The 24,901-nt window shown below is 54.6% G+C and overlaps 7 protein-coding genes across 7 annotated transcripts; 4 read left to right on the forward strand and 3 right to left on the reverse strand.

Annotated features, from left to right (window-relative positions):
• Nucleotides 1–460: 460 nt before the first annotated feature.
• On the forward strand, nucleotides 461–1,646 carry G647_07157 (uncharacterized protein; the record flags this gene model as incomplete). Its single annotated transcript, XM_008731474.1, has 3 exons — nucleotides 461–505; nucleotides 566–1,349; nucleotides 1,414–1,646. The coding sequence occupies 3 exons, from the start codon at nucleotides 461–463 to the stop codon at nucleotides 1,644–1,646; spliced, it is 1,062 nt and encodes a 353-aa protein (XP_008729696.1).
• A 721-nt stretch (nucleotides 1,647–2,367) lies between these two features.
• On the reverse strand, nucleotides 2,368–4,500 carry G647_07158 (NADPH-cytochrome P450 reductase; the record flags this gene model as incomplete). The annotated part of the gene is made up of 2 exons (XM_008731475.1): nucleotides 2,368–2,664; nucleotides 2,722–4,500. The coding sequence occupies 2 exons, from the start codon at nucleotides 4,498–4,500 to the stop codon at nucleotides 2,368–2,370; spliced, it is 2,076 nt and encodes a 691-aa protein (XP_008729697.1).
• A 2,209-nt stretch (nucleotides 4,501–6,709) lies between these two features.
• Nucleotides 6,710–14,702, forward strand: G647_07159 (uncharacterized protein; the record flags this gene model as incomplete). Its single annotated transcript, XM_008731476.1, has 2 exons — nucleotides 6,710–12,001; nucleotides 12,048–14,702. The coding sequence occupies 2 exons, from the start codon at nucleotides 6,710–6,712 to the stop codon at nucleotides 14,700–14,702; spliced, it is 7,947 nt and encodes a 2,648-aa protein (XP_008729698.1).
• A 477-nt stretch (nucleotides 14,703–15,179) lies between these two features.
• On the forward strand, nucleotides 15,180–17,630 carry G647_07160 (uncharacterized protein; the record flags this gene model as incomplete). Its single annotated transcript, XM_008731477.1, has 2 exons — nucleotides 15,180–15,261; nucleotides 15,310–17,630. The coding sequence occupies 2 exons, from the start codon at nucleotides 15,180–15,182 to the stop codon at nucleotides 17,628–17,630; spliced, it is 2,403 nt and encodes an 800-aa protein (XP_008729699.1).
• Nucleotides 17,631–18,034: 404 nt separating this feature from the next.
• Nucleotides 18,035–20,414, reverse strand: G647_07161 (uncharacterized protein; the record flags this gene model as incomplete). Its single annotated transcript, XM_008731478.1, has 3 exons — nucleotides 18,035–20,032; nucleotides 20,081–20,260; nucleotides 20,397–20,414. 3 exons carry the CDS (start codon nucleotides 20,412–20,414, stop codon nucleotides 18,035–18,037), a joined length of 2,196 nt encoding a protein of 731 aa, XP_008729700.1.
• A 391-nt stretch (nucleotides 20,415–20,805) lies between these two features.
• G647_07162 (uncharacterized protein) lies at nucleotides 20,806–22,215 on the forward strand (the record flags this gene model as incomplete). The annotated part of the gene is made up of 3 exons (XM_008731479.1): nucleotides 20,806–20,857; nucleotides 20,912–22,115; nucleotides 22,167–22,215. The coding sequence occupies 3 exons, from the start codon at nucleotides 20,806–20,808 to the stop codon at nucleotides 22,213–22,215; spliced, it is 1,305 nt and encodes a 434-aa protein (XP_008729701.1).
• Nucleotides 22,216–22,862: 647 nt separating this feature from the next.
• On the reverse strand, nucleotides 22,863–24,126 carry G647_07163 (uncharacterized protein; the record flags this gene model as incomplete). The annotated part of the gene is made up of 3 exons (XM_008731480.1): nucleotides 22,863–23,527; nucleotides 23,658–23,820; nucleotides 23,896–24,126. 3 exons carry the CDS (start codon nucleotides 24,124–24,126, stop codon nucleotides 22,863–22,865), a joined length of 1,059 nt encoding a protein of 352 aa, XP_008729702.1.
• Between the last annotated feature and the right edge of the window lie 775 nt (nucleotides 24,127–24,901).

A 24,901-nucleotide genomic window follows, 5' to 3' on the forward strand; every position in this document is an offset into this window, starting at 1 on the left:
AGTCGTACTAGCAGATTGGACACGAACGAGGCCTGCCACCTGGGTCCTGACCAGGTACTTAGAACTGACGTCGACGGGGCTTTTCCAAGGATCCCTCCGCTATCGCGGGCAGCTGACATGCGCTCCGCAGTTTTCTTTGCGGGGAAAATTGATGGAACTGCATGGCGCTGGTCGACGTCGGCGGTTTGTCCGGCGTCATCGGCGGTTTTCGGCGGTTTTGTCACTGTGCCGCTCGAGTGGCTGTGGCAAACGGTCGAGTCTCATCTCATCACGTACGGTGGCCCAGATCCTGAGACTCACTGTGATCGCATGGCGCGGACCGCTTCTGTTTGGAGCCTCCGTGACCGACCAACGTCGACCAGCGCTGATCGGGTATTGCAGTGAGTTCGGAATTACATTCTTCGACAAAGACTTCCTACCACCGCAGAATCTTGGAAACAGCCCAGTCTTGCAGGGAACCATGGGTAGTCCACAGAAGACTATGCTGGCGTGTCAAGTCGTCGAGGTATGTTGTCAACCTCTCCCCCTAGGTATCTGAGCGATCCAGGTGACGGGTTTTCCTCAGTTCCACAAAGACTATGTCATTCACCAGGTGCCAATTCCGGCAGAGCTAGGTCCCCACGACCTGCTCTTGAAAGTCGCTGTCGCATCATTATGCCACACCGACTCCATGGTGGTTGAGGGTCGCATGGCCGGCGTCACGCTGCCAGTCACAGCCTCCCACGAGGGGACCGGCAAAGTCGTCGCGAAGGGAGACGACGTCCAAGGCTTCGATCTTGGTGACCGTGTCCTTGCCGGCATTCCACGTAATAGGTGTGGGCAGTGCCAGGACTGTTCTAGTCAAGATCCGCAATACTGCTCGAGCAGAGATGGTGGTATTGGCATTCAGCTCGATGGCGCGTTTGCCGAGTACCTGGTGGTGGACAGTCGAAATGCTTGCCATATCCCCGACGGCCTGGATTACACCTCTGCGGCACCCATGGCTTGCGCAGGAATCACAGCGTGGAGGGCACTCATCCAAGCCAACGTGGGCAATGGCCAGTGGCTCGGCGTCGTTGGGTCTGGCGGCGGGCTGGGTCATCTGGCTCTGAAGTTTGCCAAAGCACAAGGAATCCGGGTTATTGGGGTTGATGCTCGAGCCGAGGGGCTGGATCTGACCAGAGAAGCTGGCGCCGAGGTGGTTCTCGATGCTCGAAAGGGAATAGAAGCCGTGGTCGCAGAGGTACATGCAGTGACCGCAGGTCAAGGGGTGGACGCCACTATCAACTTCAGTGAAGCTGTTCCGGCCGCTGGGCTGGCGTGTGCAATTACACGCAAGCACGGAAGAATGATCCAAGTCGCTCAGGCAAGTTCGTCCCCAGCACCCCGGCATGAGAGTATCTGCTGACCGAGTTTACCCATCACAGCCACCAGAGGTCGTGATTCCGTTTCGAGAACTCATCTTCCGAGACATCAAAGTCAGCGGCTCACTGACAGGCTCGCCCAAGCAAACGCAAGAGATGCTGAATTTTGCGGCCAGACACGGCATCAGCGTCAAGACACAGGTTTATCAGGGCCTGGAACGGATACCGGACCTAGTAAAGGATGCGCACAGCGGGAAGATCAAGGGCAAAGGAGTTGTAGTAGTAGACCCTACCATTCGATGAAGTCCGTAGGCATAAGACATTCTCACACAATTCTAGGCTCTCTGTGCCTAGCATTACTATTCCAACTCCTGATTCTAGGTGTTATACTGAGGTTGGTCTATATAATACCTAGGTAATCTCGCCTACACTAAAGGTATAACAAAGCTTGATATCTATAGTTAGAGGAGCAAAACTATAACGCTCGTGATGAACGTGGAACGCTGAAACACGCCGACGATACAGCAGCTGCCCCACATGCAAAGTCGTCGCAAAGGACTTCAGTGTCGAGGCTGGACAAAATCCCACGGACGGTCGAGGCTCAAGCCGTGCAGCATGGCCTGCAGATGCGTGTGGGCAACCCCACATTGAGCCGGTTGGCATGTGACATGGCCAGGTCCTGCTTCCGGGGGGGAAGGGGTGGGGGCCGGGGGGCTTGAGAAGGGGGTACACAGAGTTTTCGGGTCTCGCTTTCCGGAAAAAAATCGCCTTGTCATATGGTTTGCAGGTCTTGGTGTATGAGCGCATCGTGATCGTCAGATCCCCGTGTAATCGCGTGCATCGCTCGCTCCACGCCCGTCTCCGATCGCCTCCCCAGATCTGCTTGTACGAGTATGCCGCGTGCTGTGGGAATCGGAAGCGGAAGGCGGTCTGAGAGTGACCCCTCGGTCGTCATTGATCTTCCACACTAGGTATTGCAGAATGTACGCCGTGCTCTAGGTTGTCCGCAAAAATGTGATGCAATCTATGACCAGACGTCTTCCTGGTAGACACCACTGCTGCGCATGCTCTTGACGACTTGCTCCGCCTTCTTCTCGTCTACTCCCCGTTCGGAGGCGATAATCTGGCCGAGAACCTCGTTGACTTCTCGGGCCATGTGGGCTGCATCACCGCAGACGTAGAAGTTGGCCTTTTGTTGGAGGAGCTCATTGATAAACTTGGCGTTCTCTTTCAGCAGATGTTGCACGTAGACCTTCTTCGGTCCTTCTCGGGAGAAGGCGTTGAAGATGGTCAATTTATCTCCCAATGCCTTCTTGTATTCCTGCGACAATCAGTTAGCGGATGCTTTGTTGGTACAAAATTTGCCGATTCAACTTACATCCCACTCGGCCTTGTAGAGCCAGTCCTCGGACTGCCTGCGACAACCGTAGAATAGTACCGTCTGGCCAACGTCCTCACCCCTCTTGGCCTGCTCTGCACGCTCCTGGACAAATCCGCGGAAGGGAGCAACACCTGTACCAGGACCAACCATAATGATTGGCTTGCTCGGGTTCGAAGGCAACTTGAAGTTGGAGTGACGAACATGGACGGGAACATGAATACCATCGTATTTGTTGCGAGGACCATTGATAGCATACGTCAGACCGTGTGGCGATGGGTCCGGATCTCCATTTTGCTTTTGCTTCAGGGCCAGGAGATAGTTGGTGGTGACACCCTTGACGACATGACCAGCGCCAGGAACGCGCACGGACTCCACCACGGCGGTAATGGAGATTTTCTCCGGTTGAACAAGCGACGAGGATGAGATTGAGTAATAACGGGGTTGGAGTTTGTTGAGACCTTCGACCAGACAGGAGAAAGGAACGGCAGACCACGGACCAGGATGAACGGCAGAAACTGCCTGCGAGACATTCAACATTTGGCTGCTGATCTTCTCTTTGAAGTAGTCGGCGTCGGAGCCGAGCTTGGCCATCTCTTTCTTCGCCTCCTCGTTGGGCGCAAAGGCAGCCAAGGTGGACATGAACTGGCGGGAGACGGGGGCGCAGATTTCCATGTGATAGCGAATGGCGGCATCGTAGGTCGTGGGGGTAGGGAAAGGAACCTTGGCAGTAGCATCAATGCCTTTCATGCTGATGACCCTGTGTCTCTTCTCTTCCAAACCAAAAGTTTTGATCAACCGGTCAACCTCCAAACCAGCGTTTGTAGGCCAGATCGCAATATGGTCGCCTGTCGTGTACGTGATACCAGACCCAGAAACGTCGATCTCGCAGTGGAGGCAGTTCCGATCTTTGACTGTGAACAATTCTCTCGATTCGGCAATGGGGGCAATGAAAGGATTATGGGCGTTGTAAGGGCCTTTCTGGCTGTTCTCGAGGTGATTCTTGTTGGGCTCGCCCAGATAGACCGTGTCGGTCTCGGGGGAGAGGTCTTCGCGCTCTTCGACACTGAAAACTGGCTCATAGACGGCCTCACGCTCCTCTAGGCCCATTTCCTGAGTCAAGGCAGCCCACATGGGCTCTTTCCAGGCCAAGAAGTCTTCTTCCATGGTGCCGGCGCCATCGTCACCTTCACCGGCAGTGCCGATCCTCTTTGCGCCCAACTTGGTCAAGATCTTGTCCAGATTTCGAACCATGGAGTTGTAATGCTCATATGTGTTATTTCCCAGACCAAACGCGACATATTTGAGGTTACTCAGCGGTTTTTCGTCGGAGTTCTCGGAGAAGGAAGGAGGGTCTTGGTTCATGAACTCCCAGAATTCGACGGCGTTATCGGTCGGCTCGCCTTCACCGTAGGTGGCCATGACGAAGAAGGCCACCTTGTCTTCGGGGAATTGGTCGAGGTTCTCGTAATCGAAATCTTCCAGGTCCGCAGTCATGGTGTTCAATCCGAAGCGAGCGTGGCCCTCCTTTGCCAAACGAGAGGCGTAATCCTCCGCAGTGCCGGTTTGTGAGCCGTAGAAGATCACACAGTTTTTGCCCGACTCATCCATCTTCTCGAGGATGTTGCGGGATCCCTTCTTGGCAGCGCTTCCATTGAGGGCAGAGGTAGCGTAGGGGTCCTTCGGGACGCCCCAGTAGGTGCCTTTGGTGAAGTAAGCGACGCTGCCGAGGAGCAGCAAGACGAGGACAACAATGTCCAGAGTGTCGACCTGAGCCATGGTGGGGAGTTTGATGGGAGCGGCCTCAGGTTCGGTTGACATTGAGGGTTTGGGGTGGTGAATCGGACTAGAAAATACAAAGTGTCCTCCGAGAGCGATGTCGCTGCTTATATGAATGGTGGGGTACCGGGCCAGTTAGGCAGTGGTGAGCAATTGAACAGCGTGGAGATCGCAGGCGCAGGGCACTCGCTCTTTGGCGCTCGGGGGAAGGCGAACCGTTTGTGGCCTGATGTGGCCAAGATTACCGGGTACGCTGCGGTGTGCGTGCTGGACGGGGAGTGGAGGCGTGCTCGTGGGCCTCAGCTATTTTGTTTTGTGGGCTTCCGTTGCGTTGCAGACCTCTCACGCCTCGCTCAGCTTAATTAATCTTAAACGACGGCCAGGGCCAATCAGCCGCAATGATTGATCGTCGATAGGGCTAGGTCGAGTTCTTATCGGATGGTGCACTTCAGAGAACAAGAGTCTGACCCAATGTCAAGGTGAAGATCGCAACAGGTCCGAGTTGGACAGTTCACACCAGTGGAAGGGGAGGACGGCCACACAATTAATAGTGTCGGACGTCAACGATCGTGGAGGCCAAATCGGTCGGCAATTAGAGAATCGAAGAAATATCGTGGAGATCTATAACCTGGAGTTCGGCTTGTTGTTGACTGGCACATTCGCTGCGGAGGCGCAATGCGCAATTGGAGGGGCAAAATGTGCGCGTGCGGAATTATCCTTTTGACTTGACCTTCGAGCGGGCAAATGCGGCTTTCTGGAGGGAGAATATCCGGAACCTGTTTTCGTGGGTGAACGGCGGGCGCCCCTCGGACTTATGATGACTGCGCGGTACAGAGTCTAGGGCGTCACTGGCGTGTGGGCGCGTGGTGAGTCCGGGGAGGCAGGCAAACAGCGGCGCAGCGTATCGGCAGTTGGGTCGAAACAATAAGACACAAAGCGCCTCCTGTGTCGCATGGGGACAGTCAGATCCTTTTATCTCTACCAACTGAATGCATCCACTTCTTTTGGCTACGCTCTTATGATCCCACCCGGCACATGGCCACGGAGAACGAGGCGGCATGCCAGACCTCAGATGGGAGACCTGAATATGAGATGGCTCAAGACCCGTGCGGGTAAATACGAGGGTCGGCGTATTCGCTGAGGACTCGTCGTTGGTTGTGGGTTCTGTGGTGGCACTCTGTCCAGTCTGACGCTCCCCACATACACAGCACACAGGGACAGTGGGAAACGTTGTCCCTTGTCCCGCCTTACCCCCATAGTTGCATACCTAAGATAATCACACAGTCAGCAGATGGTGACGAGGCTCTTCTCCTGCACCTCTGTGGCGAGGCTTTGTATCGCTCTCAGGCAACCCGCAATTTGTCTTCATCTTGCAGCTTATTCGGTGTCGTATTGGCACACGGCAAAAATAGGTAGAAACATCACATGCACGTAATACGGATCATATCAACAAGACTCCAGCGTCAAGGGAAATGGGCCCCGGCGCAGATGGCCGAGATAGTGCAAGAGCCGTTGGCGCCAGAGGGGTGGTGAGGACAGTCTGTGACAGCAATGGCGCCAATGCTCCTACCTGTGCATCCACCGACATCACTGTGCTGGAATGTTTCAACGGTATTGGTGTACCTGAAGAAGGATGACCTGCTAGAGCCATCACCTGGCTTTCTGATTCGGCGAGGGTGTTCTGCGAAACCACGAATCGCACAGTAGAGCACTCAGTCACCGAATTGTAGCTGTGGTGTGGTGATGAACGAACTGTAGATGTCGTCCTACACCGCACTAGAAAGAGATCTGGACAATCCTCCTTGTGCGCACACAGTCGTCAGGTTGAGGTGAGGTGAAGCTGATCTGATTGGCGGCATTTGCGCATCCCTTTGCCTGCGCTGGTGCCGTTCCAATTCCTCCGTCGCTTTGACAATAATGGGCGACTAGACTACCACCCGACGCCTTGACCTCCAAGACTTCCTCTGTCGGTTCCTGTCCGCATCGCGCACATCAATCCCGCTCCGCTTGTCTACCTAGAAGCAATGACGCGGGACCTGCATCTTCTCCAGCGTCGGCGTTCAAGGGCTCACAATGCTGCATAACCGTAAGTGCGACCCGGAATTCTTCCGCTCGACTCACCACCGCGCTCCACGTTCCACGAATGGCCACCACCACCCTCAGCGCTCTGCATGAGGACGAGCACATGATCCCGTACTAACCGTGCTCGATGCTTCCAGATGCCCAGTCCGCGTCCAACGAGCCGTCGGTCTACACCCTCGATGGTCCTGGGCCCGAACAGATCTCGCAACCGTTGTCCAATACCCGTCCCCAACTTCACACCAGAAACACTTCGGTGACGAGAGGCAGGCCTCAACAGTCGGCACCCCAGGCATATGGCCCCAACGGTACGACATCATCGCGGGCAGGCTCGGCCCAGCCTCAGCCGCTTGGGAGCGAAGCCGGTGTGAACGCAAGAGGAGGACCGGCGGTGGACACCACGGGCCTTCAGAGACGGACATCAAACAGTTATGGCCATCACCGCCAGACGTCCGTCATCCATGGCCTGCAGCATTCAAGAACCCCCAGCTTCAACTCTCCCTCCTCCGCGAGTCCTTTGACACCCGAATCGCTACTTAGTGCAGCTGGCTATGCAAGATATCCCACGAGCAGCAGAAGGGGCCAGTACTCCAATGCGAGCGCAGAAACTTCAGCCTACACATCTCCCGTATCACCATACCAAAGTCACGGTCAAGGGCACTCGATCGATTCGCTGATTGACGCCAGCGCGCCAGTACCTGAGCCGGCGTCATCATCCTCACAGAACAGGAGACGCAAGGATCATTCAAGAACACGCAGGGGCCATGCATACAATTCGTCCAGCTTCCATCAGCAGCCTGAGCCGCGAACACCCGGGGAATATGCTCTCCACCACCTCTTTCACGCCTTTGTGCTCCGCGCCGATCAAAGAATCAACCACTGCCTCACTCTCCTGGACACTTCTCCTGCACCAGTGGAACAGGCTTGTGCGCCCGGTGTTGATGCGGCCTTCGATCAACTGATTGTGTCACTGGGCCACATTTCGCGCCTGGGACCCAAACCATTGGTGGACAGTCTAATGTTATGGCGAAAAGGCAAAGGGGATGCGGCTGCAAACCTGAAAAAGCAGGTCTACCAGCAAAGAATCCAGGCGGGCACGCCAACTGCATCCCTTCCCCCTTCGCTCCCTCGGCGGCATACCGAGCCCCTTCAGGTCCCCAGCGAGGCTGGTCTCTCTCACGTTGGAGCTGAAGGTGCTTCTGCTGCTGAAGATCCGCTCACCCAGGAATATCTGTTCGCAGATCGCCGAGCCACCATCTCCGTCTACATCCTATGTAGGGTGTTGATTGCAATCTTTGAGCAAAGCACGCTGGCCGCCATAACCCAAGATCTGGCCAACAAGCTGGAGGACATCGTGTTCACGCAGATCAGAGAGGTGGAGCCTGCACAGATCCTGACATCGACAATCCGACTTGCAAACTGGAGAATTTATGGTGAGGTGCTGGGCCATATGAGCCGGCTGGACTTTGGCAACGTCACGTTCCGCTTTACGCAGCAGCTTGATCAGTGGCAGCAGGACGTCGCCAAGAGCTCTGGAACCGCTGCCGCCAGGGATCTTGAATCTCGCATCGAACTACTTCTGCTCGGCATGCGCCATCTGCACATCCCCCCGACGAGGGAGGCCGCATTTGCCGTTGCCGACTTCCTGCGAACTCTTGCGGCACTCTTCTCCGACGCGCATGGGCCTCGAGTGAAGCAAGCCTACTGTCAACTATTCGAGCGCTTGCTCACCGCCGTGGCGAGTAATCCAGATTGCTTTCAGAACGTTCCAAAGTGGAAGGACTTCATCGAAACCATCAACTCCAGGCTGGGCAACATGCTAGTCAAGGTCCGCCACTGGAGTATTGGATTCCCCGTGTCGATTCTGCTCATCTGCATTTCGCCAACCGAGTCTTTCTCCGTGCAGTGGCTTCCAATGATCTCGAGTTTAGCCCCAAAGCTAAAGGACAGGTCTACGCGAGCCCTCGCCCTGCAAGCCATTTGTCAACTGGTCTGGACATATCTCGTCAGGGTCGGAGACACCCTACAGGTCAAATTGCGTCGACTGGAAGAGATCATCAAGATCACAATCCCTCAAGGGAGGAAAACTCATGTGGTGTCTGATCCAGCTACGGCGAATCCGCTGGTGCAATTCATCCGGATCCTCGGGTTTACATCTCAGGAGCTCTGTTTCCGTGCCGTCATCTTCCCTCTTCTGCATTACGATCTGTTTCAATCCAGTCGAACCCTCCGGATTGAACAGATCGAGCCGGAACGGATGGTCATTGGCATTCGCGCGTTTCTTGTCCTCATTTCTGACTTGGAGAAAGGTGACACGAGGCGTCCACCATTCCCTGCATTTAACATACATACCCCGACCGTTGACGGGTTGCCTCCCTCGCCGATGAGCATGAGAGCCATTTTGGGGATCGATTCACCCGTGCAATCAATCTGCGAAGATGAGAGTCCTTCCTCCCTGCCAGTCAACGTTTCTGCGCTGGATGAAAATGCCCAACAGTACTATCTGCAATTCTGTCAAATACTGGGCAAGATTACAATTCTCTGCGACAATACCTTTGGGGGGCAAGCCACGCTGAACGAAAAGTTTTCTTCGGCGGCAAACGTCACCCCTAAAACTCCTCTTGCCGACGCATTCACACTGGCACGGAATCAAGAGCCAATAGCCCCTGACCAGAGGCAGTTGTATTACGAGCTGCTTCACGTGGCCATTCAGGCTCTCCCGCGTTGCTTCACCGACCATATTCCCTTGAACCCATTGATCAATCTCTTGTGTACCGGGTCTGCTCACGTGCAGGCCAATATCGCAGCCTCTGCTACACAGTCTTTGAAGGCCATAGCGAAACAGGGCCACGCCCAGGCAGTAGCAATTGCTTTCCCACGGTTCATTTTCCACTACGACTCTCAGTACTCTACGATGTCAGATGAGGGGCGTCTGGGGCCTGCCCACATCGAAACGACATTGACGTTATATCTTGAATTGCTCCAGATCTGGATGGAGCAGCTTAAACAGAAGGCCGTTGCGAGCTCGGTCGAAGCAAGAGATCGTTCAGCGGGCGGCCCTAATCGAGCGCTGCAAATGGAGCTCACCAACGCCATCCCTCATGTGGACGAGATTGAAGCATATGGACTGTTCTTCCTTTGCTCCCAATCTCGGCGGGTGAGGGCGTTCGCGATCAAAGTTCTACGACTCGTTGTTCAGTTTGATTCCGTTCTCGGCCAGGCGGATTCGTCACGGATCATCAAGCTTTTGGAGGATCAGTCGTCCACAATCCTAGACTTGCATGACGATGCTCTCAATGTTGCCGAACGCAGTCGGTTGCAGAAGGACAAGCGCGTCGGTCCCGGCCAGAGTACTCTGATCGAGATTTGCAGCTCCGAGGTCTCATACGACTCGACTCTTTGGTTCAAAGCTTTCCCGAACCTCATCCGCGTTGTGTTCGATGCATGCCCAAACGCCATAGCCCTCTGTCGAGGAACTGTTACGGACAGACTTGTGATGATGCAGAACGATATTGAAGCCTTCTCAGACGCTGCTGGTGCTACTGCGGCCATGTATGAATACCGCATGCAGGGGAGAAGTTCTGCCACATCCGCCGAGGTTCTCTTCGATCAGTGGAAACTATACCTCATCATGGCTTGTGTTACGCTCAGCTCGCCAGGTGCCCAATCCCAGAGTCAGCTTGCTGATGCTGCTCACGCACGCAAGACGTCCAAGAGCACGGTCCCAGCGCAGGACAAGCTGAGCTCCGCCCGGGCGTTATTTTCTGCGATCATTCCAATGCTGGGCGCCGCGCCTGACGCCATTCGTGATGCGGTAGTCTCGGCTCTCGGATCAATCAACCGCAAGCTCTATCGGACACTTCTTGAATCATTACAGTATGCGGTCATCAAGTGCAATGAGGAGGCGAAGGCGAGGATCACCCATCACAGGACCCCAAGCAGTCCACAACGGTCGCAGCAAACAGAGCGCCTTCGAACTGAGGTGACGCATGTATACAAGCTTACGGCATCTTTCCTCCGGCATGAGGACATCTACAACGATGACTGGATCTTGAACAACCTGGTCATATATACCAGGGATCTCCGCATCTTCCTCAGTGATACCGACGTGCAGAACGACTGGCGTTTCCAGAAACTGAGATATCACTTCTGCGGCCTTGTCGAGGAAGTATTCGAGGGTGTCAACCGGTCTCAGACGCCTTCGCGCTGGATGCCTTTTGAATCGCGCAAGTCTGCGTTCGCCTTGATGGAGGACTGGTGCGGCTATTCAGCTGAGCAAACATCGATTGATCCAAATCACAACAATGCGCGGACCGTGCAGGATCGTATCAATGCCAGCGCCGCCACCGAGAAGGAGAAGAACAATTTACGAGTGGCCGCTCTCAGTGCAATGGCCACTCTATGTGCCGGGACGATCAGCATCAGAACTGACAGCAACGCCATCTTATCATTCAATCTGCCAAGGATGCTGTCCTGGATCGACACAATTTTCGCCACGAACAACCACAAAATGCACACCATCGGTCGACGGGCGCTCAAGCTGTTGCTCATGCACAATCCAGAGCATCTTGGAATTGTGGAACATGCCGTGGAGCAGTGCTACAGGACCGAGTCTCCCATGGCGTTGGAAAGCTATTTTGGCGTCGTATGTGATGTCTTAATCCAGCACGAGGACTATCCTGTGCCGTTTTGGAAAATAGTCAGCATCATCGTCTTCACCTTGGGGAATGAGAATCGCGAAATCAGAATGAAGTCGGCACATCTTATCCGCACTCTGGACGAACGCCAACATAAGAGAACTAACCTTCAGGAATTTGACATCAGCATCTCTGACAAGACACGCGCTGTGTACAAGCTGGCTCAATTCGAATATTCGCGACGTCTTGCGAAGGCCAACTCCGACATAGCGTTCATGGTGTTTTCGGAGTTCTCGCTCCATTACAAGAGTGCGCGAAATGATCATCAAAGAAACATGGTCGTGGCCATATTGCCGTGGCTGCAGACTCTCGAGCTCCAGGTGGATTCCGCAACTGGATCTCCTACCGCTGTTTCGTACATGCTTCTGGCCAACATGTTCGAAATCACCATCTGCTCTAGCAGTGCCATGCACAATGAAGTACAGGCGTTGTGGCAGGCGTTAGCGACAGGACCACATGCAGGCAACGTGCAAATGATCCTTGACTTCATCATATACCTGTCCCTTGACCGGCGCGACCAGAACTTTGTCGAGTACGCAAAACAGATCGTTGTGTACCTGTCTTCCACTCCTGCCGGATCTCGAGTGCTGGAATTCTTCATGTTACAACTATGCCCGAAGAATATGGTCAACGACCGAAAGCATGCAGAAGTCGTGATGCCTGACACGAGAAGTCTCCCTTATGTCGCTGATCTGACTTCCCTGCTGCCTATGGGCACCAAACAGGTACGCTTTACTTGTACATGATGAGACACCGCTAACCAGCATGTAGGTTGGGCTTTCTCTTGGCCAAGTCTCCCTGATTTTTCTGGTTGATCTCATGGTTGCGCCTGTTACCCTCGTCAGAGACGAGGCCGCAAAGCTCATTCACGCGGTACTGATTCTGTGGGACCACTACACTGCCTCCGTTCAGGAACAAGCAAGGGAGATGTTGGTGCATCTCATACACGAATTGGTCACCACCAAGATCGAAGCTCAGACTCTCAACTCTGCCAAGTCAAGGATCGAAAGTCTGGTCGACGCAATTCGAACGAACAGTCCTCGGATCAGCTGGTCCTACGAGAGCAACACTAGGAAAGACGAAGATGACGGCGGCAGCCGAGTACCTCCGGCAATGACAGCACTCACTACTGAGATTGTCAGTATCTTCAACCTGGCATTCGACAATTTTAGCGATTCTTGGGCTAAAGAAGCACTACACTGGGCCTCCATCTGTCCGGTTCGACATTTGGCCTGCCGGTCCTTTCAAGTTTTCCGGTGCATCTCTGTCAGTTTGGACGCCAGGATGCTAGCCGATATGCTTGCACGGCTTTCCAATACGATTGCCGACGAGCACACGGACTACCAAACCTTCTCCATGGAAATATTGACGACGCTGAAAGTCATTATCGGAGCGCTCGAGCCGAAAAACCTGCTACGTTATCCTCAGCTCTTTTGGACCACGTGCGCATGTCTCAATACCATTCATGAACGAGAATTCTACGAGACCCTAGGGATGCTTGAGAAGTTCCTCGAGAAGCTGGATCTCTCTGATCCGGATGTGACGGAAGCAATGATGAAAGGACTGCCCGGGAAGTGGGATGGCGGCTTTGAAGGGCTGCAACCGTTGCTTTACAAGGGCCTCAAATCCGCCGACAGCTTGGACAAGACTCTCCTGGTTCTCCAACAGCTAGCGGAACTTCCAGACTGCCAGCTCGTTGGAAGCGACAACCGCCTACTTTACTGTGTCTTAGCGAATCTACCACGATGGCTGCATACCTTCGACCAGGATGCTACCAATGCTGCAGCATTGGCTTCAGCGCAGACGCTCGCGAGGATCGCAAGTGCTGAAGGCCACGAGCCCCTCTCAATCTGCCTGGCACGTTACGCCAACAATGACATAACAAGCCAAGAGATGCTTACGGCCACGGTGAAATCTCTCAAGGCGGCCTACTTCCCTCTGTGTGATGCCTCAAGTCTGATTTTCATGATTGGACTGCTGACGAACAAGACGCCATGGTTCCGAGTCAAGCTCATGGACATCCTATGCGAGTTGATCCCAATCGTGAATATGAAAAGTCCTTCTATTACAACTCACGGGCCGGACCTCATCTCTCCACTACTCAGGCTACTGCAAACCGAACACTGTACTCAGGCATTGGAGGTCATGGACTACATCATGGAGGTCGCAGCCACACCTATGGAAAAGCACCATATGCGTATGAGTATGGCTTCGGGCTCAGCAAAAGCCATTCGAAAAGAGTACGAGCGAACACAAAGTCTCTATGGCATTCCGCACTCCTCGGGATGGTCCATCCCAATGCCGGCGGTGTATTCTGGCATGACCAGGCACAACGTCCACGCCGTCTTCTACACATGTGGAGACTCGGAATTCCTGAAAGACCAGGAAACTAGCACGCCCGATGTCGAATTTCAGGGTGACGATGGATACACCGACTCATATTTCCCACCCCAAAGCAGGGCGGAGACGATCCGAACACTTGAGGCTGCGGATACCAATGTCAGCGATCTGGTTAACACTCTCGACAGTCTCGACGACTTCTTTGACGATGTAGAGGCTGATGATGTCCTAACGCCGATGGGAACAAGCCAACTGATGGGCTCCGCTATCTCAATCCCCACCCTGACAGAGCAAAACACCGACCTGTACGACGAGCAGACGGCCCCAATCCTTCGACAGAGCCTCTCCCGGACTATGCCGTCGACTAATGTGCAGGACGGTTTCACCGAGGCAGGTCCCCTCCCTGGCATGACCCACCAGACTCAGCCTAGTCTCTCATCTCAGAGTTACAGCGCATCTGCCCAGGCCTCTTTCTCTTCGATCGACGAACTGGGAGGACCGGGGCCGTCGATGCCGAATTCGACGAAGAAAACTGCCCTCCAAACCTCCATCAGCCCGATAAGCCATCAGCGGCCAGGACTTCATGCCAGGTCTATCACGTCTCCCGCGAACCAATTCCCTGTCTCGCAGCCAACAGCGAGCGGACTCGCTACTATGCCTGAGAACTTCTCGTTCAGGTCCCAGGATGATTTTGCTGAGCAATATGACGAAGCCGTCCTATCAGATGGGGAGAATAGTCCTTTCCCCTTGCTGAGCATGAGTATGTCCAATCAGAGCAAATCACTGTCCGGTCCCGGCCCTTCGGAGTATCAGATGACGCCTACTTCTGCCACTGAGACAGGTGGTGCCTTTAGCCTCCAGGGTATGAGAAGGGGTATGCGGCGCCTGACAGGTGGAAAGAGTGAGAGCCAGAAGGAGAAGGAGAAGAGCAAGGACTATGCACGTCTACGTGGGCAATCAGGAGGCCCAAATCTGGTGCCTGCGGCAATGCAGAGCCCCCGAGTCCCGAGGGTACCTTCCGAATACCTTACTGGCGGTGCCAGCAACATCAGCAGTGTCAGCCCCACCGCAAGCCCAGGGCTTTGAGAGCTTGAGGCAGCCCAGTGCTTTTTCGCCCCCTTCGATTTTCCAACACGACGATACCCCCATAGAGCGTGATGCAGCATGAGTGCAAGCATTGTCGGCGTTTCTTGCAATTTCAGCAATTGCTACGACCTGTGTACAACATGCAAGGGCTTTTCTGCATTGACAAGACCGAAAAGTTGGGCTTGTATACTACTACCTCCAGCTCAAGTGCTGCGAGCAATGTACCACTATGACAGATACCTGATTTCAATCCCCACGGCCGTTCTGTCCATCCTTGCACGCTTCCATTCGTTGTTTGCATTTGCATCCAGGTGATGCGGGTGAGACATCACTTGCGCACTGACCGTCCCCTGCATTCCTAGGTATACATTCCAGGCAATCTGCCTCAATTTGCCTATCTCCGCGATGCGCGCCTCACGAATTTGGCCTTTCCAGCACACCGGTGAGTGAGTCCTTGAAAGAAGGGGCCGTGGCAAGATGCAGTTCACGACGAGCGTGAGATTAATTCACGCTCTGCTGGCGCTGCACAGTCTTACTGCGGTCACTGCAGCGCAAGCACGTAAGGGACAAGATCGCCACGGTAAGGCGCTTTGCTAACGACAAACAGTCTCGATAGACTCGAACGGCTGCTACTGGACGTCAACAGTGGTCTTTGGCAACATCACCAGCTCGAGCACCGTCCCGAACACGTTCAGCACTACTAGTGGTGGACGGTCGATATCGCCTATTCTCCCGTCGTCGACGGTATCAAATCCCAGCACCAGCGAATCAATCGTCCCGACAACCAGTGGGCCGCCGATCATCACGACTACATCAAGTCTCGCCTCTAGCGAGTCGACGGCTTCTTCCTTCTCGAGCACCCTGCCCACTGCGACACCTCCAGCTCCTGCGTCAACCCTTTTCCGCATCACTGTCAGCGGCTTCAACGCCAGACTCCGACCCCGCGCCCCTAGCTACCTCTCCTTTAATGGGGAGAATGCTTATCTCATCGCAGACGAAGAGTTGTCCGGAATCTTCGTCCTTACTTCTGATGGCCAGCTTCGGACCGGCGACGCAACCGTTGGCATAAATGGCAGAACGGGATCATTGCCTCTGAGGCGTTTTCCGGGGTTGACTCAGCCTAGTGGTTACATCTGGTATTTCAACGACACAAGGCTGGTGTTTGGCGAAAATCTCGCCTTCTCGGCACTTAGTGACGGGCAGATGTTTGTAACATTTCCTGGCGGTCAGCCCCCTACAGGCGCTGTTCAGCTTGGTCTAGAGCCAGAGTTCGTGGAGACAATGACGAGTTCGACTCTTTCAACGACTTCAAACCTCGCTAGCATGAGCTCAAGTCCTGGTACAGGGGCAATGACAACCACCACATATATGGAGACGAGCGTGTCAAGGCCGGCGACCGGCGGGCCTTATTCTACTACTCCTAGCATTCCTTCAAGCCAGGTTACCAGTTCCACCACAACACCGGGCGCTTTATCTCCATCAGCCATGACCCCGGACCAGCCTCTGACCTCGTCGACAACAGCATACACCACTACTGTACTACTGCCTCAATCCACTTCAGTCGCAGCTAGCGGCGCATCGTCTTCGACTTCGCTGACGCCCAGTCCGTCCCTTTCCAGTAACACGATCATCTCAAGTTCGAGTGGCAGTACGACAACAATACCTCCTAGCGTAGCGAGCTCGTCGTCCGCCGCGCCAAGCACCACTGTTCAGGGCAATCCAACAACCCTATTGTCTTCGACAACGACAAATGTGTTGACCTCCAACGCCATAGCTTCGTCTTTACCCGCGACGTCAGCATCATCCACGATGTCACCTTCATTAGGGACGACCATCTCCTCCACCACTTTGACGAATGGCCCGTCAAGCTCCATGACGAGCTCCAGAGTCACAACAGCGGTCACGTCAACACAGCCTCAACCACTCTCGACCACTTTGTCCCCATCTGCTCAAAGCACCAACGCCCATTCGTCATCGAGCGTGGCAAATCCCAATCCAACCAGCATCACGACCACAACGAGAAGCCCAAGCAGCACTTCTTCATCCCTGCCCACCTCCACGCCCACAAGCTCACCCTACCCAGCCAAACGCGGCCTCGCCTACCGCAACGTGACCACCCTCCAATACTACCCACCACCGTCGCCCTACATCTCGTGGACCTACAACTACTACTCGCTCCCCAACGCGTCCGACGACGTAGGAGCGTACCCCTACCCGTCCGCGCCCTACCGCTTCATCCCACTCCTCTACAACGACGCGCCGTCACTGACCTCGATCTGGTCCTCCAACGTCAACTTCAGCATCACGCACTACGGGACGGACGCCATCTTCGGCTTCAACGAGCCCGACGCCAACTTCGACGGGCAATCCGCCAACATGCCCGTGGCGCAGTCCATCCAGGGTTACGCCACCTTCATGGAACCGTTCGCCGGGCGCGTCCGCATCGGTTGCCCCGCCGTGACCAACACGGGCGGCGGCATCGCGTACCTGGAACAGTTTCTCGGCAACGCGAGCCTCCACGGTCTCACCCTCGACTTTATCAACCTGCACTGGTACGCCAGTCCGTACAACATTGACTATTTCCGCGAGTTCGTCACCCAGGCGTATAGTTTGAGTGTGCTTTATTCGCCGAACATTACGTCGCGGTACGTCGACACGCGGAACGGCGGTGAAGCGTTGCCCGTGTGGATCACCGAGTTTGGCCTGGATCAGAACAATTACGACTGGGCTACTAATGTGGCGTTTCTGAAGAATGCCTCGCGCTGGATGGACCAGCAGGTCTGGGTCGAGCGGTATGCTTGGTTTGGCAATTTCCCCGGCGGTCTCACGAGTTATGGCGCGCCCACGACGGGGATGCTTTTGAACACGGATGGGAGTGGGCGGAGTGCGTTGGGCGATGTGTGGTATCGGTATAACGGGACTAGTTAAGTGCGACTGGCCTGGCTTTGGGTTGAGTCGGGTTGATACTTGTAGGGGAGGCGTGTCGGTGTTTGGTTTGTTCACAAGGGAGTCCGGCTGGAAGGAAGTATACACCGTAGTCGTGGTTCGTGTGTGGAAGTGAATTGCGGTCATGTTTTCGGCTGCAGAAGTCGTCGCATCGCGTTCCATGGAGTTTGGACGAGGAAGGTCGTGCATTTCCAGCATTTGGCGTCAAGGTCGTGTTCGACGTCACATTTACCGTATACTGAAACCTTGATCGATATTGAAATTCACATGATACCAGTCTTGGTTCCCATCCTGTTACATGCTGTACGCTCTCTGCTTCTCTGAATACTTATGGAGTTGTGCAGAGCGCACTCCATCTACACAGAATGACGTTGGCATGAGCACGCTCAGCACCGCTCAAATACCCGATAGAGTCCTTTCAGATTGGCGACTTCAACGACACCTTTCAACATATCCTGCGTGGCCACTATTCTCGACCGGAAAGCCGGGAAGAGAACGTGCTCCAGCGTATATTCGATCTCCTTCCTTCTTCTCTCGGTGGCCTCATTGTCGGGGTCAGGCTGGCTGTTCTCGGTGTCATCCTGGGTCTCGGTCTCGGCGTCTGGCTGCACGTCCTGAGCGGGATCCGAGTCCACCATCTCTTCCTCTCGCGCTTTCCCCTTCCCTTTGTCGGCTTTCTCTTTAAAAGGTGGCAGCATCTCCGGGACATAAAAATTGGCCAGCTCTCTCAGGAATGTCCGAAAGCAAGCTTCTTCTTCTGTCCAATCCACAAATGGTCCTAGTCTTAATAAAAAGGTCGGTAATTTCGCCATGCATGGCATGTAACCCTTTAACAGCAGTGGTATTGTTTCCAGCTGGCCGTCGTCCGTGATGTTCAGAGAGAAATACTCGGCAAGCATTTCTTTACTCTGCATCAGTTGCTGGTACACTCTGTCCACGATCTGGTCTTTGTTCAGTCCCGCACAAGAAGGGTCTATTTCGAACTGATGTTCTGCCGCGATATCCAACAACTCCCTCAGATGCGGAGCGGGTTGAAGTTGAATAAGCCCAAAGTTGCCGAAATCGGTCAAGCCAACCTGATAGAAGAACTCGTTGGAGGTCATGCCATAATCAACAAGGTAGAGCCTCACGCCGGATTGAATGGCTGCGAGGCGTCTGGTGCCATCGACTACGCCGACGTATGTCAGAGAGGCAAAGACTTCAGTGAGCCCGTTGTGCATCGATTCGCGAACTTCAGCGCGGAGGTTCTTGACTGAAGTGAGGCGAATTTGGATTTGTTCGCGGTCCGTGGTCGTGTACTGGATTCCATCTGTGGCCGGGGGGTCGTCTTGAGATGTCGATGTCATCAAAGCCGGTGGCAGCATCGAGGTAATCTTTCTCATCTTTGAATCGGTTCGGACGAGGTTGTTTTCATAAGGCTTTTTGGTCGTTGATGGTTTTCTCGCAGCACTATCATCTGTGGGAGGAGTAGCGTCTCCAGGAACTACTCGCTGATTCGTGGATGTCATTGGAGGTACGCCAGGCAAGAGTGTTTGCGTCTTGAAACTCCTGCTCGTGTCGACCTTGGCCAAGTTATCTCGGATATTCGCGCAGACTAGCTCAACAATCTCATCTTCATTCAAGAAGTGGACTTCTCGTTTGGTCGGGTGTACGTTCACATCGACTCTGTTCGGCTCGACCTCGAGGCTGAGGTAGACGAATGGATGGCCGCCTTTAGGCAGAAACAACTGATATGTCTGCTCAATGGCCTTCTTGACCGTAGATGACTCGACGGATCGGTTATTGATAAACAGCAGGAGCGTCGTTCTCTTGTTACTGTAATTGGCATTGGTAGCATAGCCGGATGCTTTGAAACCCCAGCGAGAATCTTCGGCGCTGAAACTCATAATTTCTTTCGCCACAGTTCCACCGTAGGCTTGCTTGATCCTGTCGACCTTGGTGGCAGCAGCTGCGACGGAGAAGCCGGCGCCTGTTTCACCGTGCTTCTTTATTGAGAAGGCGACACCTTCGCGGTGGACAGCATACCGGGTGATGACATCGAGTACCTTGGCATACTCTTCTGATGGGGACCGAAATGCTCGTCGGCGGTTGGGGATGTTGTAGAACAGGTCCTCCACTGTAATCTGCGTACCAGGACGACCAGCGGCAGCTTTTGGTTCAGCGGAATGACCAGGTTTAGCTGGTATGAGCTTTCCGTCCTGGTAATGGGCTTGCCATGCACAGCTTGAATTGGCAGTCTTGGTAGTGACCCGAAGGTGGGCAATGTGACTGATGCTGGCAAGAGCTTCTCCACGAAAGCCATAAGTGCCTATGGACATAAGATCTTCGAAATTCTTGAGCTTGGAAGTGGTGAACCTCTCGCACAGAATTGGCAAGTCGTCTCTCTGATCGGTGTCAGATGCAACATGGTAGTGGGAAAGCAGAGTACAAACCTCAATACCGTGGCCGTTGTCGGTGATCTGCAACAACTTGAGCCCGCCATCCTTGACCAGGATCTCAATCGAGGTTGAGCCGGCGTCAATGGAATTCTCAAGCAGTTCCTTGAGGGCGTGCATTGGCGCGACGATGATTTCGCCCGCTGCGATCTTGTTGACAACATCCTGATCAAGAGCCTTGACAGAGGGTTAGCCTTGTTCTCTGGCTTACCGTGAGGGAGCATCAACGTGCCTTGATGCGACGTGGAGCTTCAGGTGGCAAGCCTGCTTCTTCAGCAGTGCGCTTCACGCCCCGAGGAGGCTCAGGGTCTACATCCATGGTGTCGGCCATGTTGACATTCGCCAGAAGTGGAACTCTCCTAGAATGAAGTGAAGTAGAGGTGAAGCAGGCAGCAATTGGCGCAGTTTGTGGGGGAAGCCGCAGCTGGATTGTGGATGCGTCGATTCCATGCAACGTCACATGCTTCATGCTTCATGCTTCATGCTTCTTTCTTCTGGCAGACCAGAAGGCGACAGTCGAAGTGACACGGACACCCCAGGCTGATTTCTGGCGTTCGCTTTTTGCATTCGGTATCCTGCGTTGGCACAAGGCTGGGCGGCATCCAACTCAGAGCAGCACCGACTGAAGCGGTCGGTGAGTTTGAGGTGAATTAAAGCGAGTCTTCCGATGGAGCAACGCCGCCGGTAGCAACCACAGCAGCAGCTGCAGACGAACTGTCACCATGGCCATGAACTTTGTGACATTCAACCAGGACTATAGCCACCTGGCTGTAGGTACGCACGCACCCTCTACAGCCATCTCGCCGCCGGTGAGCTGATGCGGTATAGGTACCTCCCGAGGCTTTCGCATCTTCACCACCGATCCGTTTGCAAAGACCTTCGATTCACGAGATGCCGGCAATGTTGCAATCCTCGAGATGCTCTTCTCGACGTCGCTCGTCGCTCTCATCCTGTCGCCGCGGAGGCTCCAGATCAAGAACACCAAAAGAGACCTGATAATATGCGAACTCACCTTTCCCAACGCGGTGCTGTCGGTGAGGTTGAACAGAAAGAGACTGGTGATTGTGCTGGAAGATCAGATCTACCTCTACGACATACAGACCATGAAACTGTTATACACCATCGAGACCTCTCCCAATCCTGCGGCCATATGCGCCCTCTCCCCTTCGCAGGACAACTGCTACCTCGCATATCCGCTTCCACAAAAGGCCGTGGCCTCGTCGTTTGCCCCGCCCTCACACGCACCGCCCAACAGTACCCATGTCCCTCCGACGACCGGCGAAGTCCTGATATTTGACGCCATCAAGCTGGAAGCGGTCAACGTGGTGGAAGCGCACAAGTCACCGCTGTCGTGCGTGGCCTTCAACAACGAAGGAACCCTGCTTGCGACAGCCTCGGACAAGGGTACCATCATCCGGGTTTTCTCGGTCCCAGACGCCCACAAGCTGTATCAATTCAGGAGAGGGTCAATGCCTTCGAGGATATTCAGCATGGCCTTCAACATCACGTCCACTCTGTTATGTGTCTCATCGGCGACCGAGACCGTCCACATATTCAAGCTTGGGCCCCAGTCCAATAGAGTACTAGACGACGGCCATGAACCTGCTTCACCCAGCAAAGCTAGCAGTGCATCTACCAGAAGGCTTAGTCAAAGCAGCGACATGCTGGTCGACCAGCCGGGTGATGACGAGGACGGAGCCGAGTCGCCCACAGCTCTGGCGCATCGAAAGCCAAATGGCACCTTCATGGGCTTGTTGCGGAGGACGTCTCAGCACGTAGGCATCAATCTGGCCTCCACAGTCGGCGGTTATCTTCCAAAGGGTGTCGCCGAGATGTGGGAGCCTTCGAGAGATTTTGCATGGATACGACTCCCCAAGTCGAGCTCCGGTGCCTCACCTAGCCAACTGCGCAGTGTGGTCGCCATGAGTGCAAACTCGCCGCAAGTCATGGTTGTCACCAACGAAGGCAACTTCTACGTCTTCACCATTGACTTGGCGACAGGTGGCGAAGGGACTTTGACCAAGCAGTATTCGTGAGTGTTGCTCTAGTCTTGGGCTGGGATTATCAAGCTAACAGTGTGCAGAGTGCTTGACATCAACGACAAGATGGGCGCTTCGGGCATGGAGTTTTAGTGCAGCGAAATCGTCCGTTGGTGCAGTTGATCTTGCTGGGTGTGCCATGCTTCACTTGTTCGACTTTCTACAGATTGATTTAGCGTCGGCGTTGAGGCAACGGCTGGCTGGTGTCGTCCTGAATGTCAGCGACCATTCAGCGACCTCTCTATAGAGTACATCTACATCCATATTGCGTAATTCAGGCGACGGAGCCTGTATGCAACGACTGAGTCTAGCAAAAGGGTACTCGGCATCTCCGCAACGACGTGCATCGTGAATTAGTGTGTTATTGCACCTCTGGAATAACGACGATGAGAGGGGATGAATCGCCATTCCACTCACTGTTGGCCGAGACCCTTTTCCATGCAAAACAGGGCCATCACCAAGCTCTATCTTCATACAGATTGGAGATTCGACCCCTGAACGTCAAGCCTACTGTCCTTCCTCCATTGACTCGTAATCACAGTGGCGCACACATTGAGGAGATAGACAGAACGAGAAGGGCATCTTGGCTACTCCTGTATTTTAATTCCAGCAGGCTTAACAAGCGGCAGCCTCCATCGCGGATTTCACGCCACACTTTGAATTCAGTTACATACCTAGGTACTGTAGCCGTAAGCCTCCATGTTTTTATCATCCCAGTCGGTTCTATCTGTATCGTGCCCTCACTCCTCGGCCTTATCACCCTGCTTCGCCCGCTTCGCCCTCCACAGATAATATTCCCCCGCGGTCATGACCTCGTACTTGGCCGGCCTCTCCTCCGAGACACAACTCGGGATGGGCAGCAAGGGCATGCGCCTGTCCAAGCCGTAAAAGAAGGGGATACTGTACCGTTCGCGGCCGGACTTGTTGATGACGCGGTGCACGGTGCTGACAAAGTAATCGTTGGTCTGCCTCATGAAGCAATCGGCGATGTTGACGACGAAGGAACCGGGAACGGGCCTCGCGCGGATCCACCGCCCGGACTTCGACAGCACCTCCAGCCCGCCGGACATGTCCTGGTTGACGACGGTGAAGCATTCAAAGTCCGTGTGCGCGCCGATGCCGTTCTGGTCGTCGGCCGAGGCCGCCTGCTCCGGGTAGTGCAGGATGCGCATGCCGGCCTCGGGCCGCCGCGTCCACTCGTCAAAGTACGTCTCCGGCAGGTGCAGGGCCAGCGCGAAGATCTGCGTCATCTTGCGCGCGAACTGCAGCATCGGCGTGTGGTACGCGTACAGACCTTCCTTGAATCCCGGCAGGTCGCGAGGCCAGATCGACACGCCCGCGTCCGTGTCCGGGTTCAGCGGGTCTTGTTCGGCAGAGTAGGCAAAGTTGAATGCTTCGCTGAGGTCTGTACCCACAAGTCAGCAACAACACGTGATAAATTACGCAGGATATGTGATGCGCATCAGCTTGGGCTGGGCTGGACCAGAGCAAGTCGAATGGAGTCACTTCTTTCTCCCCGGCGTCCGTGGACTCACCGTTGTGCTTTCTGCTGGCTTTGTTGTAGCTTGCCATGGCGTGGTAGCCGACGTACTCTTTCGGCACGAGGTTCGTGTCGACCTCCAGTTTCTTTTCCATGGGGAGCTTGAAGAAGCGTTTGGCTTGCTCGAAGACTCCGTCTGTTAATTTGGCGTCGAAGCCCTGCGTGGCACGACCGTGGCCGTATAGTTAGCGGCCAGCCAGCCAGCTCGCCCGCGCTGTGCTGTTGGAACTCACGTGGTTGATCACGTAGAAGAACCCGATACGATGGGCGGCTTCTCGGACCTTGTCCGCCACGGCCTGTCGGTCCTCCAACTTGTCGCTGTAGATGCCCGCGACATCGATGATGGGGATCTCGTCGGCGTCAATGGCTTCGTTGGACTCGACGTGCAAGGTTTGGCCATTCTGGAGCTTGATCACGAGAGCGTTCGCCTCGGCGCTCTCGGTCTGCGTGGTGACTTGGGACATGGTATCTGACAAAGGTAGCACACAGGGATTGGTCGATATCTGCTAGACACTCTGCGGGCGGTCTTCCCAACACCTGCCACGTTTTCTACGGTGTGTCGAGTTATATCAAGTCGCTTGGGAACGGGGCAAGGTCGGCTGGGTCAAGTCAAGCAAAGCGAAAGCATTGCCACCACGAACGTCGGCACTGTATCTGTCGAAGTGGAGTCGAGGCGGAACGAGAGACGGAGGTACCCGCAGTCATGGCAGAGTGCTTATCGACGCTTGAGCCGCCTTAAGCTTACCTTGCCTGTCGCCTTGTGCCTCGTACGAAGTGTATCATCCGTCCATGGCTGGAAAGCTTGTTTCGTTCCTTCCTTTTCTAGCTATGGCCCATGTTACAGTATCCGGCGCGGGAACTCCGGTAGTTGGAGCCTTTATCTTCGCTACCTCCCCGACGGTGTCAAGTGGCACGCTGGAACGTGGTATTCCAGGGCACAAGGTGCTTGACGGTTCTGACTGACGCGTGGCGATGGAGATCCGGTGCAATGTGCCACCGGGGCACGAGACGATTCCATGTCTTTTACTCGCCTTTGTTCATCTAGGCGACGGCGAGTCGAACGGCGATCTCCCCATATGCGGCTGTCCGTCTGGAATCTTGCTGTTGCTCCATTCCTTCCACGTGGCAATCTTATCACAAACTCCGGAATTCAGCGTTGCCCGATGTCGAGATAAGAGTCTCTGGTACAGGACTCCAAAGGCTGGCCATGTGAACGGCACGGGGAGTGCCCGGCGGGAT

The sequence above is a fragment of the Cladophialophora carrionii genome (genome assembly GCF_000365165.1).
Source record: "Cladophialophora carrionii CBS 160.54 unplaced genomic scaffold supercont1.6, whole genome shotgun sequence".
Taxonomy (NCBI): domain Eukaryota; kingdom Fungi; phylum Ascomycota; class Eurotiomycetes; order Chaetothyriales; family Herpotrichiellaceae; genus Cladophialophora; species Cladophialophora carrionii.